This window comes from Trachemys scripta, chromosome 10 (genome assembly GCF_013100865.1).
Source record: "Trachemys scripta elegans isolate TJP31775 chromosome 10, CAS_Tse_1.0, whole genome shotgun sequence".
NCBI lineage: Eukaryota > Metazoa > Chordata > Testudines > Emydidae > Trachemys > Trachemys scripta.
This window is the reverse complement of record NC_048307.1, coordinates 73967569-73981977: the sequence shown is the minus strand read 5'-3', so window position 1 is coordinate 73981977 and position 14409 is coordinate 73967569. Positions and strand designations below refer to the sequence as shown.

The 14409-nt window shown below is 49.4% G+C and overlaps 1 protein-coding gene across 8 annotated transcripts in view; it reads right to left on the bottom strand.

Moving 5' to 3' along the window:
- Positions 1-2090: 2090 nt before the first annotated feature.
- CHD2 (chromodomain helicase DNA binding protein 2) overlaps positions 2091-14409 on the bottom strand; it is an 87055-nt gene continuing 74736 nt past the window's right edge. For 5 of the 8 annotated variants that reach the window (XM_034784269.1, XM_034784264.1, XM_034784266.1 and 2 more), the window contains 5 exons: positions 10852-11030; positions 9592-9691; positions 8520-8736; positions 7348-7597; positions 2091-6539 (listed from right to left, as the gene is read on the bottom strand). In XM_034784269.1, coding sequence (XP_034640160.1) covers positions 6206-6539; positions 7348-7597; positions 8520-8736; positions 9592-9691; positions 10852-11030 — 1080 coding nt within the window. In that variant the 3' untranslated portion in view covers positions 2091-6205. The remainder of the gene's footprint in view (positions 6540-7347; positions 7598-8519; positions 8737-9591; positions 9692-10851; positions 11031-14409) is intronic. The other 3 variants (XM_034784265.1, XM_034784267.1, XM_034784268.1) reach the window with 3 other exon arrangements.

The following is a 14409-nucleotide window of genomic DNA, read 5'->3' as shown; positions in this document are numbered from 1 at the left end:
GCAGGTAAACAAATCGGCCCAGCCTGCCAGGGACTTTCCCTACACAAGCGGCATCCCAAGTTTGGGAAACACTGCTCTCGACCATTCTTTTTCCATCCTCCCTCCAGTCCCCTCCTTCCCTTTTTTGTGTCTGTTTTTTATTATTACCCCCACCCTAACATGTTCTGTCTATGTAATAGTGTCTGATTTTGTATTGTCTGGTCTTACAGCTTTGACAAGTGGTAAAGTTGTATAATTGCACAACTTGGCTAGCCTGTGAATTGTGTAGTATTTGGTGACATATACAAGCTGTAAGTCATTTCTCTTTTTATTGTTTCTTTACGAAAAGTAATAAGAAAATAATCAATCATAAAATGGGCCTCAAATCAGAGGTTGGCTTTAAAGTCTTGATTTTAAAAAAATGATACATTGTGGGTATGTCTGTCTTTTGGTTTTTGAGCCATCAAGTTGAATTTGGGTCAAATTTTAAGTTCTTCTCCACAACCATGAGGGCAAGAAATTTTTTTAATCCAAGTCAAGATTCTCACAATCACATGAATCCAGGAGCTGGGGCTTGAACAAAAAAACCCCCAACCAAATACAGTGAAATACGCAATAAGATAGCAACACTGCAATATATTTTTAGGTCACCTTAGATGTTGCTTTGGGCTTACGCAACATCCTTGCTTAAAGTTCTTGGGGCAGGGCCCACCTCTTTGTTCTGTGTTCTTACAGCGCTTAGCATAATGGGGTCCTGGGCCATGATTAGGTCTCCCAGGATCTACCACAATGCAATTAATAAATAATAATTACTCTTGCTGTAAGCCTGTGACAATCTGCTCACTTAACCCAAGATGGAATGTTGAAACCTCCGGCAGATCATTTTAAATCACCCTTCTTTACGCCCTCATTTAAAATAGACGTGCAATAGTTAACATACCACTGAGAATCTTACCGTGACATTAAATTTTCTTTTAAAATTACTCTCCCCCACTGCAATACAAGTCTGTCTGACACACACACATACCCCTGCCCATTTTCTGCCCCCCTCCTCCCAGTGGAACTCTATAGTTACTTTTTGTTTAAACAGAGCTTTGGTTTGATGCTTATGTATCACAGCACCAGCCAGGATCACGAGATCATAAACAGCGTTGATATACAGCTGCAGGCGCAGCAGGGGGAGCTCTCGAGCCATTTCCTATCAATTGTTGATGTCATCTTGATGGAGGGGGGGAGAGGAGAGACAGCAACTGTTTTGGTGGGAGCTAATGGGCCACACTGCAGCAACCAGGAGCCCAACACGTTACTAAGCAAATGGAGCTTTTGCTACCTTATCTGCTAATAAAAGGAAAAATCCCGGTCACAGAATACGCTCAAAGTAAATAAAAGTCCGTGCCATGCTTGCCAACTCCATCGAGTTTTAGTATAAATCAGCAGTGAGGAAACGCTGAGCCCCCCCCAGGCAAGGCTGGAAATTATTTTCAGACAGTCTCTCTAGTTTGTACTGGCAGGGTGAAATTCACTCTGTCCAGGCCGGCATGCACTACTCAGCCCCAGAGCCCCAAAGGCATTTAGGCTCCTAAATACCTTTGAGGATCTGGGCCTCAGATACCGTGGTGATAAGGGCACTGTAAGAGCCCAGAGAGGTTACAATAGGTTTTTAAAAAGAAGAACAGGAGGACTTGTGGCACCTTAGAGACTAACAAATTTTTTAGAGCAGCCCACGAAAGCTGATGCTCTAATAAATCTGTTAGTCTCTAAGGTGCCACAAGTCCTCCTGTTCTTCTTTTTGCGGATACAGACTAACACGGCTGCTACTCTGAAATAGGTTTTTAAAATGTTAAAAAATGCACATTTTTCTTAGCCTGGACATAGCCTGAAGGAGGAAGGTGCTCAAACCCCACTGAATTTAACTGGGATTTGAGCATATAACACCCATGAAGCTCACTTGACAATCCCAGCCCTAAGCACTGGTCACCTGCATGGGTGTAAATTTCCCCGGGAGATGGAGACAGGCACACCAGGGATGGAGCTAACACAGGAGTTTAGAGACATGCCATATTCCAGTAAGCGACTGTACTGCACACACCAGATACAACAAGCCGGCGAGGTTCTGAAAATCTCAGTAACACTTTTTAATATACAAGAATCAAAAGTACAGCAGTTTTACAGTGTAGGAAAATTTAATACATACTATATAAACAACGTATTTACATCAGAAATCACTAGGACAGTGGCATTTTTTTCACAAATATAAATTAATATTAATTACTGTTTTAGTCAACAGGTTTAAAAGTCCACAATTTTACAGTAAGAGTCCTTCTCCCCCTTTGCTCAGGGGAAGGTGGGGGGGGGGGGAATGGATGAAAGTAGACTAGTACTTTTTTTTGTGGATCACTTAAATAGTTCATGTAAAGATCTCAAAGAGCTCTAAAGTACCCACTTCAGCTGGGCACTGCACCACCACCACCTGTGGACAGCAGGTTTTGGTCTGTGGACTTGTTTTCTGGTGCAAATTCATAAGTGAATCAATTTTTACATGGTTTCCAATGGGGTTTGTGATGTTACTCTGAGAACAGCTTAAATAAACCAAAACCAAACCAAGAAGTTGCAACTTTTCCCTTCAGTGAGACTAGAGCAATTCACTGGCTGGCTTATTAGGAGCAGCTGCACCACATATTGACATGAACACCACACTGAAATTTATGGCTGTGGGGCTGTCCTCTCCCACTCCCATTGTCCTTCAACTGCCTATTTCCAATGGTTGATTTTTGTGGTCCCTTATTTTGGGACAGAGGGTGCGCGCCTGTGGAAAGGGATTATTTCCCTCAGATTAGATTTTTCCAGCTTCTGTAAAACCAAAGCCAGTTAAGATCCACCCACCATGACAGAACTCAAAATAATCCTTCCTTTAGCATCAGGCCTACATGACTTCCAAGTGCAACTCTCAAAAGGACATGGACAAAGCTTTCACGTGTGCATTTTTTGTTTCCTTCTGTTTTAAGAAGAAAAACAGAAATACTTTTCATACTGATTGGAACCCCTGAGCGCCAAGCCCCTCGATTCGGAGGCAGCAAACCCCTCTCGTTGGGCTTCTGGTTGTTTTGCACCAACCTTAACACTGGTCTGGCCAGTACTGCCTTTTGCTACAACTTTATGGCACGTAACATTTTGTTAGGATTTCATGAATGTGAACGAAAAACAACGTAAATCTCTCTTTGCTCCTCCTGGCGCGGAGGTGAATTTAGTATTCACATTGTAAGCCAAGACCCCTCTTTGAAAAGAAAGGACCCACTGTGAACATGATAGCGGCCACCTGCCATCGCAGCTTAGTGAAAACATGCCGGGAGAGACACTATCTCTGCCCTCCGCTACAAAGGGGGAAAAGACATGACCGCTAGTCTCCCTCCCTTCCTTCTATTGCAGGGAAATTCTTGGTGGCGTGAGGCTGCCAGTACTGGTTCCCTTGTAGCAAGCAAAGCCATTTTGCTTCTGTTTAGTTTTGTGGAAAGCTCAAAGAATGGGAAGCACAGCATTTCCCCTGCCACCAAACAGCCACATTTCGGTAGCCTCCTAAATCCTCCTTAGGCTTAGTTCTGAGATGCCTCTGGGTGCCATTGACAGGACATACAACCCTCCTGGGCTACACGGCCAGACCTCTTATAAAGGTCATGCTCTGCATGTTCCTTGGCACTGAAGGGGTTAAATTAATGGTGTGGAAGAGCTGGATACAGCCAGCCCGCCGAGTATACAAGCTTTTGTACACGGGTTGTGCATATGTCACTGTGACCCAGAATCACACTGTCGTTCCCATTTGCAGCAAACCATGGTTGCTTTTGAATGATCTCATGGGACAGAGATACCCTCATTAAACCAATGGGCTCAGAATGGATCAGGCACACAGTGATCATTCCATCAGCACCAAGCAGACAGGAAGCTTGGGCGTTATTAGTGTTGATTTGCGTGTACCTTCCAAACTGCCAACGGAAGAGTTAACACCTTTGCCTCAACCGAGACCTGCCTTTACAACCTCACCTCCAAGCAGGCAGGGCCTTTGTCGTAAGCACCCGCCCCAGGGTCTCCAACAATAATTGTGACCTACATTCATCCAGGAAGTCAAGGGAGACGCAGCAGGAAGGAAGTCAGCTCCCTCACTTTGGGAAGGCGCCTCGGCTGGTTTGGATGTCTACGGCTGTTCACCTCTACAAGCGCTGCGGGGAAATTCTCACCTCAGGCCATTCTGGTCCTTACTCTGGATACCTGCAGATTCAAGATAACTTACCAGTAAAAGACAGGCAGGGAATTAAAAATCCACCTAACCTCGGGCCTTTAAAGGGAAGAATGTTCTGATTTTGCCCAAAGGAGGGTAACCTTGCCACCTTTTCAGGAACCCAAGGTCTGCACCCTTTGCATTAAATTGAGCAGTTTGCCACTGGCCTTGTCTTCAGAACACAGCTGCAGTTCCCATAGACTACAGGTCCCAGCCCGAAATGTGCCAATTTAATCTGAATGGCCTGGCTGCTCACCCCAAGGCAGAGCCTGGCATTAGGGACCTGCAGCCTGTCTCGTGGGGCCTTGACTCCATCTTAAAGATGATGGAGTTGAAGTTATGTGGCCAGCCGCTGTGCTTTGGCTACTCCTGACTTGCTAGACGTGTTCTGGCAAATCCCTCCCTGCTGGACATTACCCCTTCACGCCGCACCGTGATCCTAACACTTTGATGAATGTTTGCAGTGAAGCCTATTCATTTGGCTGCAAACCACTCTACTCCCCTTACCCTTCTTGGGCTTGTTATACACCTACTGAATGGGAGTGGGGGGGCCTGCTATGAGGATTTTAAACACTGAGAATTTAGGATTCTCCTTGGTCTATTGCTCACCAGAAATCTAAGTTCAGAGCACTTATGCAAGTTCCCAATTTAAAGAGACAGAAGTTCATTCAATACAGCTATTTTCCGCTCCTCATAGAGTTAGCGCAGATCACTGGAACTATGGCAGGTAGGTGGCCAGCTCACCGCTTTGTGCAAAGATAGAGCTCTGCATGGAAAACTCCAGCCAACTGCATTCACATTTAACTCTGCATGGTGCCCTCGCCAAGCCCAGCATACTGCTTCTGACCCTTAGATTTCAAAATGTGCTACAAGGAGGAGTAAAGACTGGGATCACCACTCTCCAGGTGGGCAACTGAAGTGCAGAGAAGTGATTTGCCCCAGGGTCAGAGTAGGTCAGCAGCAGAGGGGTATAGAAGCCAGGATCCCTGACCCCCAGAGCCATTTCCTCCACTACAAACCATTCAGCTTCCAGCCAGTATGTTCTACATAAGGAACATCCTTACTAGCCGCAGCAGGCGAGAAATGGGGCAAGAGGGTTTGTGTTACGGATTCCTGAGCCCCTTCCACTGGGAAATCCTGTAACTTTCCATTTCCTGTCTCACTGGTTTGAAGGGGGAATTAAGGCTCTGCTCAGGGACTCTGTCCCTTCCCCATATATTGAGGACCTCCACCTGTTTTAAGATTACCAAGGTGAATGTTTCCCATGTCCCTGCCTGTGCTGCAGAGAGCGCATGAAGTGCACAAAGCAGAGCCAGTCTCTTGAAATGGATAAAGACAGGAGAAGTGATGGATTCCCACTCCTACCTTTCTGAGCCACTCTGGAGAGGCCCCGAGTTCCCCCTTCCTCTTGGAGGACCATGATAAGAGCAGGGTCAGTTATTTACTCTAAGAGAGCCCTCCTGTCCATTCCAAATGCATCCCACCCCCACACTGGTTACACACACCCCAGCCTGACTGGGTTATGCCCACCCCACAGCAGCATGTGTCACGTAACGTCACTTCAGACTGGGCATACAAAGCTGGCTACAAAGTCTTAAGCAGCATCGATCCACGTTCTTGGTTCTGGGGAAAGCTCCGCAGCTGTGAAATATTCACAAGAGTCTGTCGGATGCAGCCTTCATTGAAAAACAAAACTAAAGCAAAGAATGACACCTGTTCCCCCCCCTGTGGGCAATGGATCCAGTTCCAATGCCAGACTGGAGAAAGGAATATGAAAAAGGAATCCAGACCAGAACGAACAGCTGGGGAGAGCCCCTGCCCACTCCCCAAAATCCTCCTTCACCCAGCAAGACGATAGCAGCATGTTCAGTCTCCGGTTACCGGGTTGGAAAAGCAGCCACTGTTGCATCAGACCAAGTATTTCAGATGAGCTCTCTCCCTCCGATCCCAGTCGCTTTATGTTTTTCGAACATTCCAGTTATAATCTGGATTGTTTTTCTGTTCTAACGACCTGTCCAGGGGCGACCTGTGATCCAGGGGTGACTTGGACTCATGAGGGGATTTTTGAGACGGGGGTGAGCGAGGGTCCGAGAGCTGGGAGTGAGGAGGGGGAAGCGGCTGTTTGTAATCCCCTGATTTGTCTGTATGGAAGGACCGGTAATGGTCTGAAGGTCCCTGGCCGTGGTATCCCATGGGTGGCCTGTGATCAGACATTCTTCTGAATTCCTGCTGGTGGTAGTTCTGGGGCCTGAACTCATCAGATCTTCGCCGCTTGGAATCGTGATGGTGTCTAGATGTAAAAAACGAACACACAAAACATTATCAGCTCAAGAGCAGACACTTATGCAGCCCCCCCCACTCCCCATCCTGAAATATCCAAGGAAAGGTCCAAACTCCACCCCTGAACAATGCTGCCGGTGATTATTTACGCAGCCCTGTAGTTGTGGATACCACTCTGCAAACAAACAAGACTAGGTGTCCTTTGCCTGGGAAAGCCAGGAATCTAAGTAGTAGAGAGACTTGAAGCCTTTAAGAGCATTCTTGGGAGAATGCTAACTAGGTGTGTCTGCACGTAGGGGACAAGAGAACTAGCGGCAGGGTCGGGGAAAAGGGATTTACAGGGTAACGCCAGAAGAGAATTGGATAGAACAGGAGTGATCAAAGACAAGGGGAGGGAGGGAAGAAAAGCAAAGTCACCTAAATACCTTCCCAGTGAGCTTGTAACACACATGGGCTGGCAACTCCTGATCGGAAACATACAAGCTGAGACCCAAGACTGGACTGTCACGCTTGGAGTCTAAAGCTTACTGGTGGAAAAAAGCAGGCTAGGGCTCATGTCTAAGGTAATCGGAGGGCAAGGCAGAAATGAGAACCCCGCAATGATGCCCACTTCAGAGAGGCAGAAAAGAAAACAAGAACCCAATTAGGTGACTAAGTCTGTGTTTGATTTGAATCCAGAATGCGAATGCCAATAGCACCCCCCACCTCCATTCCACTGAGCTCCCTGGCTCCCCCTTGTGGCAAGCAGGAAATGTCTCTACAGTGGCTGGGTGAATGGTTGCCAACTCCAGTTTGTGATTGTCAGCATTAACAGTTACCTGTCGTAATAATCTCGGTGTCCCCTGTGGTCTCGGTCACTGTTGTACTGCTCATACGGCCTCTTGCGGGAGAGGTTATTTGGTCGGTAGTTCCCGGAGCTTCGGTGGGGGTCGCCGCGAGACCGACGATCCCCGTAGTGGTGATCCTTGTACCAGTGCTGCTCGTACTGGTGATGCCGTTCTCCACCCCAGACCTGGTTGCTGTTGCCACCATAGTTAAATTTCCGATCTCTCTGCCAGTCTCCTCGATCTGTAGGGAGGAAAACACAGGCCTGAGGGTCGGTCTTACCATCACCTACCCTACCCTGAACGGACCATCACACAGGTGGCATGCTTGCATGCGATAGTAGGTGGTAATTCTGGGCAATGTTTTTTGTCTGTCTTATTCAAGCTTCCAGACAGCAGCTTTGTGGGTTCTATGAAGTCCCTTCTGAGGTTTAGACACAGGATGTTTATAATACAACGAGTCACTGATGGCAGTAAATATCGATTTAAAGAGGAATCTTTTAAAGGGTTTGTGGTAAAAGGAAGAAATTAACAAAAGCAAAATGTACCTTGAATATCAGGGGGAAATACCCTAATTCTATTCTACATCCTGTTCTCATCACTATAGCCTCTGAGCACCTTTCAGTCATGCTTTAAGTCAGTGGTTCCCAAACTTGTTCTGCTGCTTGTGCACGGAAAGCCCCTGGCGGGCCAGGCCGGTTTGTTTACCTGCCGGGTCCGCAGGTTCGGCCGAGCGCGGCTCCCACTGGCCGCGGTTTGCTGCTGTAGGCCAATGGGAGCTGCTGGAAGCGGCGGCCAGTACGTCCCTCGGCCCGCGCCGCTTCCAGCAGTTTCCATTGGTCTGAAGCAGTGAACCGCGGCCAGTAGGAGCCGCGATCGGCCGAACCTGCGAACGCGGCAGGTAAACAAGCCGGCCCGACCCGACAGGGGCTTTTCCTGCACAAGCGGCGGAACAAGTTTGGGAACTACTGCTTTAAGTAATGACTCCCATCTGTTGCGTGTGGTCTGTTCTCTCTCTCTCATCCTCTCCCTCGGGAACCCCAGAACTTAAAACGTGACTGGACAAAAGCCCTGGAGGATGTACTGCAGGGAACAATCAAGCCTTGGCTTGGGATGGACAGAGGACCTGCTAGCCTCATCCTCTGACTCTCTCATGAAGGACCCACCTGCGTTACTGAAGTGTCTCTTGCTAGGGTGGCTGTAGTTGTCCCGCTGGTGCCCATGCATCTGCTGAGGGTGCGAGGGAGGCAGGTGGAGTTTCTGAGAATGAGGGTTGGGAGGCAGGTGAGACTGAGACATGAGGGAATCCCGGCTGGAGCCAGAAGGCTCTGGGCGGAATAGCCTTTTGCTGCCAGCCATGTCCTCCTTCTTCTTCTGCTCCTGCTGAGAACAAGGGAGACACTTCCAGTACAATGGAACGAAAAAGATACGATGCTTCCCCCTTCAATTCCCCGGAGTGCCTCGGGCAGGTTGGGAAACCCTGTCTGTTGCACTCTGGATTCATTTAGAGCAGGGGGATTCCCTGCCGACTAGAGACCTGCATCTTCACTGTGGATTGTGCTGTGAATTACTTTTGTGCTCAAGAAAGTAAGGAATCAATAGCACTTGAGCCAGACCTGTGTAAGGCAGGAGATGTGCAAGTTTCCACCACACCCACCGCTGCCAACACATTTTAATCCTGACGGACAGCATCATCCCCGATTTCTACTCTTGAGCTGGAGACAATGTGGCACACCAACAAGAATAGTCCAGCGGGAGGCAACAATAATGACTGGACGAAAGAAGAGAGGAACTTCCACGTGTTAAAAGGGTATCAAATGACTAGCACTGTGTAGTTTATAAAACAGACAAATAAGGAGTGAAGGTGGAGGTAAACAAAGCAAAGAGTTGCAGAGAAAGCCAATCAGGGGCCTAATAACCCTGCACCATCCTACAAGAGCTAGAAAGCATTGACATTTAAAAAAAGCAACCAATCTGAAAGAATATAAATGCATGCGCTGCTAAGCCCATGGTGCAGCTTCACAAACACAATTCTCAGGAGACAAGAGCCCTTGAATTTTGACCCAAAGATTTATAGTGCATCAGTCACCATAAGCCATGGTACCGGTAGGACTGTGTGGTTATGTTGCTGCAACTGCGACAGCATCACAAATAGTAGCTAAGGCCGGGGAAGAGATGCGAGAACTCCCTGTTCTATACAGCCTCTTCCTCACCAAGGGAGCACTTTTCAGATCTTACCTCCTCTTCCTGTGATCTTTTTTTGTGAGCCATTTTGTAGAGTTTGTGCAATTTTCTAGCATCAAATTCTGTGAACTTGGACACAAATATCCACAGGTTCCTAAAGGGACATTAAGTTTTTCTATTAATTACTAAACAGCAGTTTAACTTGTCTTCCTCATTTGTACAATCAGCAAAAAAACACTGAACTAAGGATTAGCAATTATTCCCTTCATCTGGCAGATGGCATGGGAGTACAGAGAGACGAAATGGTTTGCCCAGGATTACACAGGGAGTCTGCGGCAAAGCTGAAAAATGAACCCAAGACGCCAGAGTCCCAGTCCAGTGCCTTAGCTAAAAAACCCTCTCTCCTTGTAAAACACTCCTCCAGCCTTTATAGCAATAATCTTGGGCCTATCCTCCACTCAGAGCACGAGTTTGTATAACAAGCAATGGGAGTTATAAAAACACTCTCATGGAGAGTGGAGAAAGATCCCTTCCATCTTGCAAGGGAAACTGTTAAGATGATAAAAACAAAAATATTTTCAAAGAGAAAGCGCCCTGCTGCTGGACTCTAACTCAATCTCTGACAGTTACCAGGCAAAGACCTAAAATCCAATATCCATTTCATCACGAATGCTGTTTCTTTACTTTGTCTATTTCACTCATCTGGGACAGGAAAAGCAGGCTTCACTCAGCTTCACCATCTCCTTTTTGGCTCTCCTGCATCAGCACAAACCTACTGTACTTCGGATCCCGTCCAAAGGCTAATCAGTGGCCTAGATAACAGGAGTTGGCAGCTTCCCTCCAGTTTCTAATAAAGGGGCATCCTAGGCATCCACTTGCATCAGTCTGTGTGCGGACATTCACATTTCAGTTTCAAAGGAACTTGTTTCAGTTTTGTGGAAGTGTGAAGAAAGTAACTTAAGATACATTGATATCAGCACCTCTCCAACTGAAACGCACAGGTGTCTGCACAGAGTTTGCACCAGCTTGGCCAAACCTGTTTTTAAATTGATTTATTTTAAGCTGGTGACACTTTTTAATGTAGACGAAGCCCTAGTCTCCAAGTGGTCCAGGACAGAATGGGCCATGGTTCCTGACTCACCTACTGTCCCCTGGTCAGCTTTCAAGAGGGTCTTTGAAACAGGCTGGGGGGAAACACTGGGAGGGGAACATTGGAATCTGACTTCTGGGCTGTAAAATCCAGCACCTTCCATAAGCACTAAATTCACTTAAATATTCACAAACTAGCCAAAGAAAAACGAAATGGTCTGTTACCTTCTCCACAGCTTGATGTGCTCCTGGTCAGAGTAGGCTTTAAGGCACTCTGAGATGCGATCTCCAATTTTCAGGAGGCAGTTGCGAGTATGCTCCAGCTGTTCTTGCACTGTCAGTCCCTTATCTGGCTTGTCCAGTTGCTTCAGTGCCTTTTTCACTGGCCTCATCCTCTCTTTGCACTTGGGTGAGCAACACAGAGCAAAAATTCATTAATTTCATGCCTGGGTTCTACCCTCTCTGTTGACCTTCTCTCAACCATTCGCTGGTGGGGAAAATTCACTAATACCAGCTGTTAGCCATCCTGTATTTAGTTTTAAAATAAGGAGATGTCCCCCATGCAAACAGCAGACTTCGAAAGACATGCAGCATAAAGCAATGAGAGCCTGTCCTCAACATCATCCACCCACCCCTCCTCCTTCTGGAAGCACACAATGTGCTCTGCAAGTATTGAGCATGCACTCAGTCTGATATCCTGAGGTCTAGATGCATAATCAAGGGACATGTTACTATTTATGCACTAAAGATAAAATACATAGGTTCAGGACCACTATCAAAAATCACACTGACAGATAAAAAGGTTTTTGAACTACTGCTGTTAACAAAACTGAAAGAGATAGAGGAAACCATCATTTGTGTACGCAACAGCACTTCGCCTATAGCCAGTTTCACCCTCTCATTTTTCACTCCTGGGGGAAATCTGCACCACTGCTCATGTGCAGAATTTATGTTCTCTGCACATTTCTTTGTTTCCCTGCAGCAAAATGACTTTCTGACGGGGAAGCAAAGGGAAGCCACAAGAGCGATCATACGACCCACCCCAGCAGTATGTTTCAGGTGCCCAGGGCAGCTGGCAGAGAGGTAAATCACTGTGGGGCAGAGGATGGGACTGGGAAAGACACGGCTGGTGGCTCCTACCCTGCGCCTGGCTCAGCTGCTAGTTCTGGCTGGGCTGGGGAGGATGGAACTTCCTCTTCCCCTGCATGGTATCCAGGGCTGGGTCAACCCCATCCCCAGATTTCTCTCCTGGCTGCAAGAAGCTCTGCAAACTCCACCCCGCCCCCCCCGTGCTTCATGCACCCATCGCTCCTCAGTTGCAGGGGGAGGGATCACCGTACAGGGAGCTGCTCCCCCATCCGCCCAACCCCCATGCATCCAGACCCCCTCATACCCAGACCCTCCTGCCGAACCTCCCGCCCCGCACTCCCAGAACCCCCCCGACGAGCCCCACTCCCCCTGCACCTGGACCACCCCAATGAGCCATCTGCACCTGGATCCCCACCCCACCAAGCCCCAACCAGCTGCACCTGGATCCCCACCCCACTGAGCCCCACTCCCCCAGCATCTGGACCCCCCACTGAACCCCCCAACTGAGCTCTATCCCCTCACACCCAGACCCACCCCCCACCCTGCTGAGCTCCAACCACCTTCACTTGGACCCCCCTGCAGAGTCCCATTACCATTGCACCCAGAACACCCCAACAAGCCCCTGTGCATCCAGATCCCCCCCACACCTGGATCCCCCACTGAGCTGCCCACAACCAGATTGTCCCACACAGAACCCTCTCAACCCACACCTGGATCCCTCCACATTAAGCCCCTCCACACTTGGATCCTGCCTTGCTGAGCCAGCCTGCCCATACCTGGTGCACCTGGAACGGAGGGGCAGGGCCCTGGGGTGTTTCTGGGGCAGGCCCGGTCCTAGCGCTATGTCAGGGTTGGGTGTAGCCTCACTGCTGAGTCCAATTGCCAGGGGGGAGCTGCACAGTGATCTCCCACTTCTGTGCAGCCAGTGGCCTGTGTTCCCCATGCTGGAGTCTCCACATTTATTTGACAAATAAAATTTGCAGAACTTTAAAATATTGTGCACAGAATTTTTAATTTTTTGGTGCAGGATTTTTAATTATTTGTCACAGAATGCCCTCAGGAGTACTTTTTAGTCAGTACTTTTTAGTCACTTTCCCATTGTTTGCGTGAATCTTTCAGAGAACAACCAAGAAACGTTTTGTTTTTATTTTTTAAATAAAAAGGAACTGGAAAAAAAAAAAATGAGCAAGGGGCCCTCAAGAGTAAATACAGTATCTGAAAGTACTTCCACCTTTTCGTGTTCTGTATGTATATCTATCTCCTTACTGTATGTTCCATTCTATGCATCTGAAGAAGTTGGCTGTAGCCCATGAAAGCTTATGCTGAAATAATTTTTTTAGTCTCTGTAGTGAGTCGGTGTGGCTCCCCTCCTGTCGAGAAGAGGGAGCCCACGTGCCGGCACCAGAGTGGGTGGGACCACCACCCCCTGTCCCCGCCCCCCGGAAGTCAAGGGGCGGGACAGGAAGTATAAAGGCCGGCCGCCAGAGCTCAGTCGGCGGCCAGCCACCACAGGGAGCAGACGTGCGGCCGGGAGCTCCCGGCCAGGAGACCGTCGAAGACCCTAGCTGGCCTGAGCTACCCCGGGCCCGCTACGAGGAGGGGCCGCCGGAGCCCGTTCACGCCCGCTACTGGGAGAATCCCTGGGAGCCTCACCCCACCAACCCCGAGGGTGAGACTGTACCCGAACCCCTCCGCCCCTGCTGCTACCCAGAGGAGCCGCCTGAGGACCGTTGGCCTGACTTCCCGGCAGAGCTACCGGACCTGCCACCGAGCCCCGGCCCAGAGGAGCCCATGCAGGTGGACTGGCCTGAGCCCGGCGCGACGAGCGAGGTAGGATCTGAGGGGGATCACGGAAGTGGCCCGGGGATAGCCGACCCCGGTCCGGCTGCAACTGAATGTGAGCCTATGTCAGTGTGTTGCGGTCTGGATACCCCACTGACCAGCAGCGGCAGCAACCGCTGTTAGGGCCCCGGGCTGGAACGCAGTGGAGTGGGTGGGCCTGCGTTCCCCCCTGCCACCCCCACTCACGGGTGGCAGGCATCCCCCTCACCCGACACTCGGCTACAGCAAGCCTAGGCGTGCCTTGCGTGGGCTTTGAACTATTTGCTCGCTCAGCCCCTGTAAACAAGGGCCTGAGCTTACCTGTGTTGGCCCGCCCTGATCCAGGGCCTGGCCTCTGAACTATTTGCTCGCTCAGCCCCTGCAAACAAGGGCCTGAGCTTACCTGTGTTGGCCCGCCCTGATCCAGGGCCTGGCCTCTGAACTATTTGCTCGCTCAGCCCCTGTAAACAAGGGCCTGAGCTTACCTGTGTTGCCCCGCCCTGATCCAGGGCCTGGCCTCTGAACTAGTAGCTCGCTCAGCCCCTGCAAACAAGGGCCTGAGCTTAACTGTGTTGGCCCCGCCCTGATCCAGGGCCGGGGCTTTGAACTGTTTCCTCGCTCAGCCCCTGCAAACCCGGGCCTGAGCCAACCGTGTTTGCCCCGCCCTGATCCAGGGCCTGGGCTTTGAACTCTTTGCTCGCTCAGCCCCTGCAGTCAAGGGCCTGAGCTTTAACTGTGGCTGCTCCGACTCTGCACTAAAGAGCCGGAGTTCCGGGACTAACTGACTACTTGTTCCCACAGCAGTGAGTCGGTGTGGCTCCCCTCCTGTCCAGAAGGGTCGAGCCCCGGCTAGGACCTACTACAGTCTCTCAC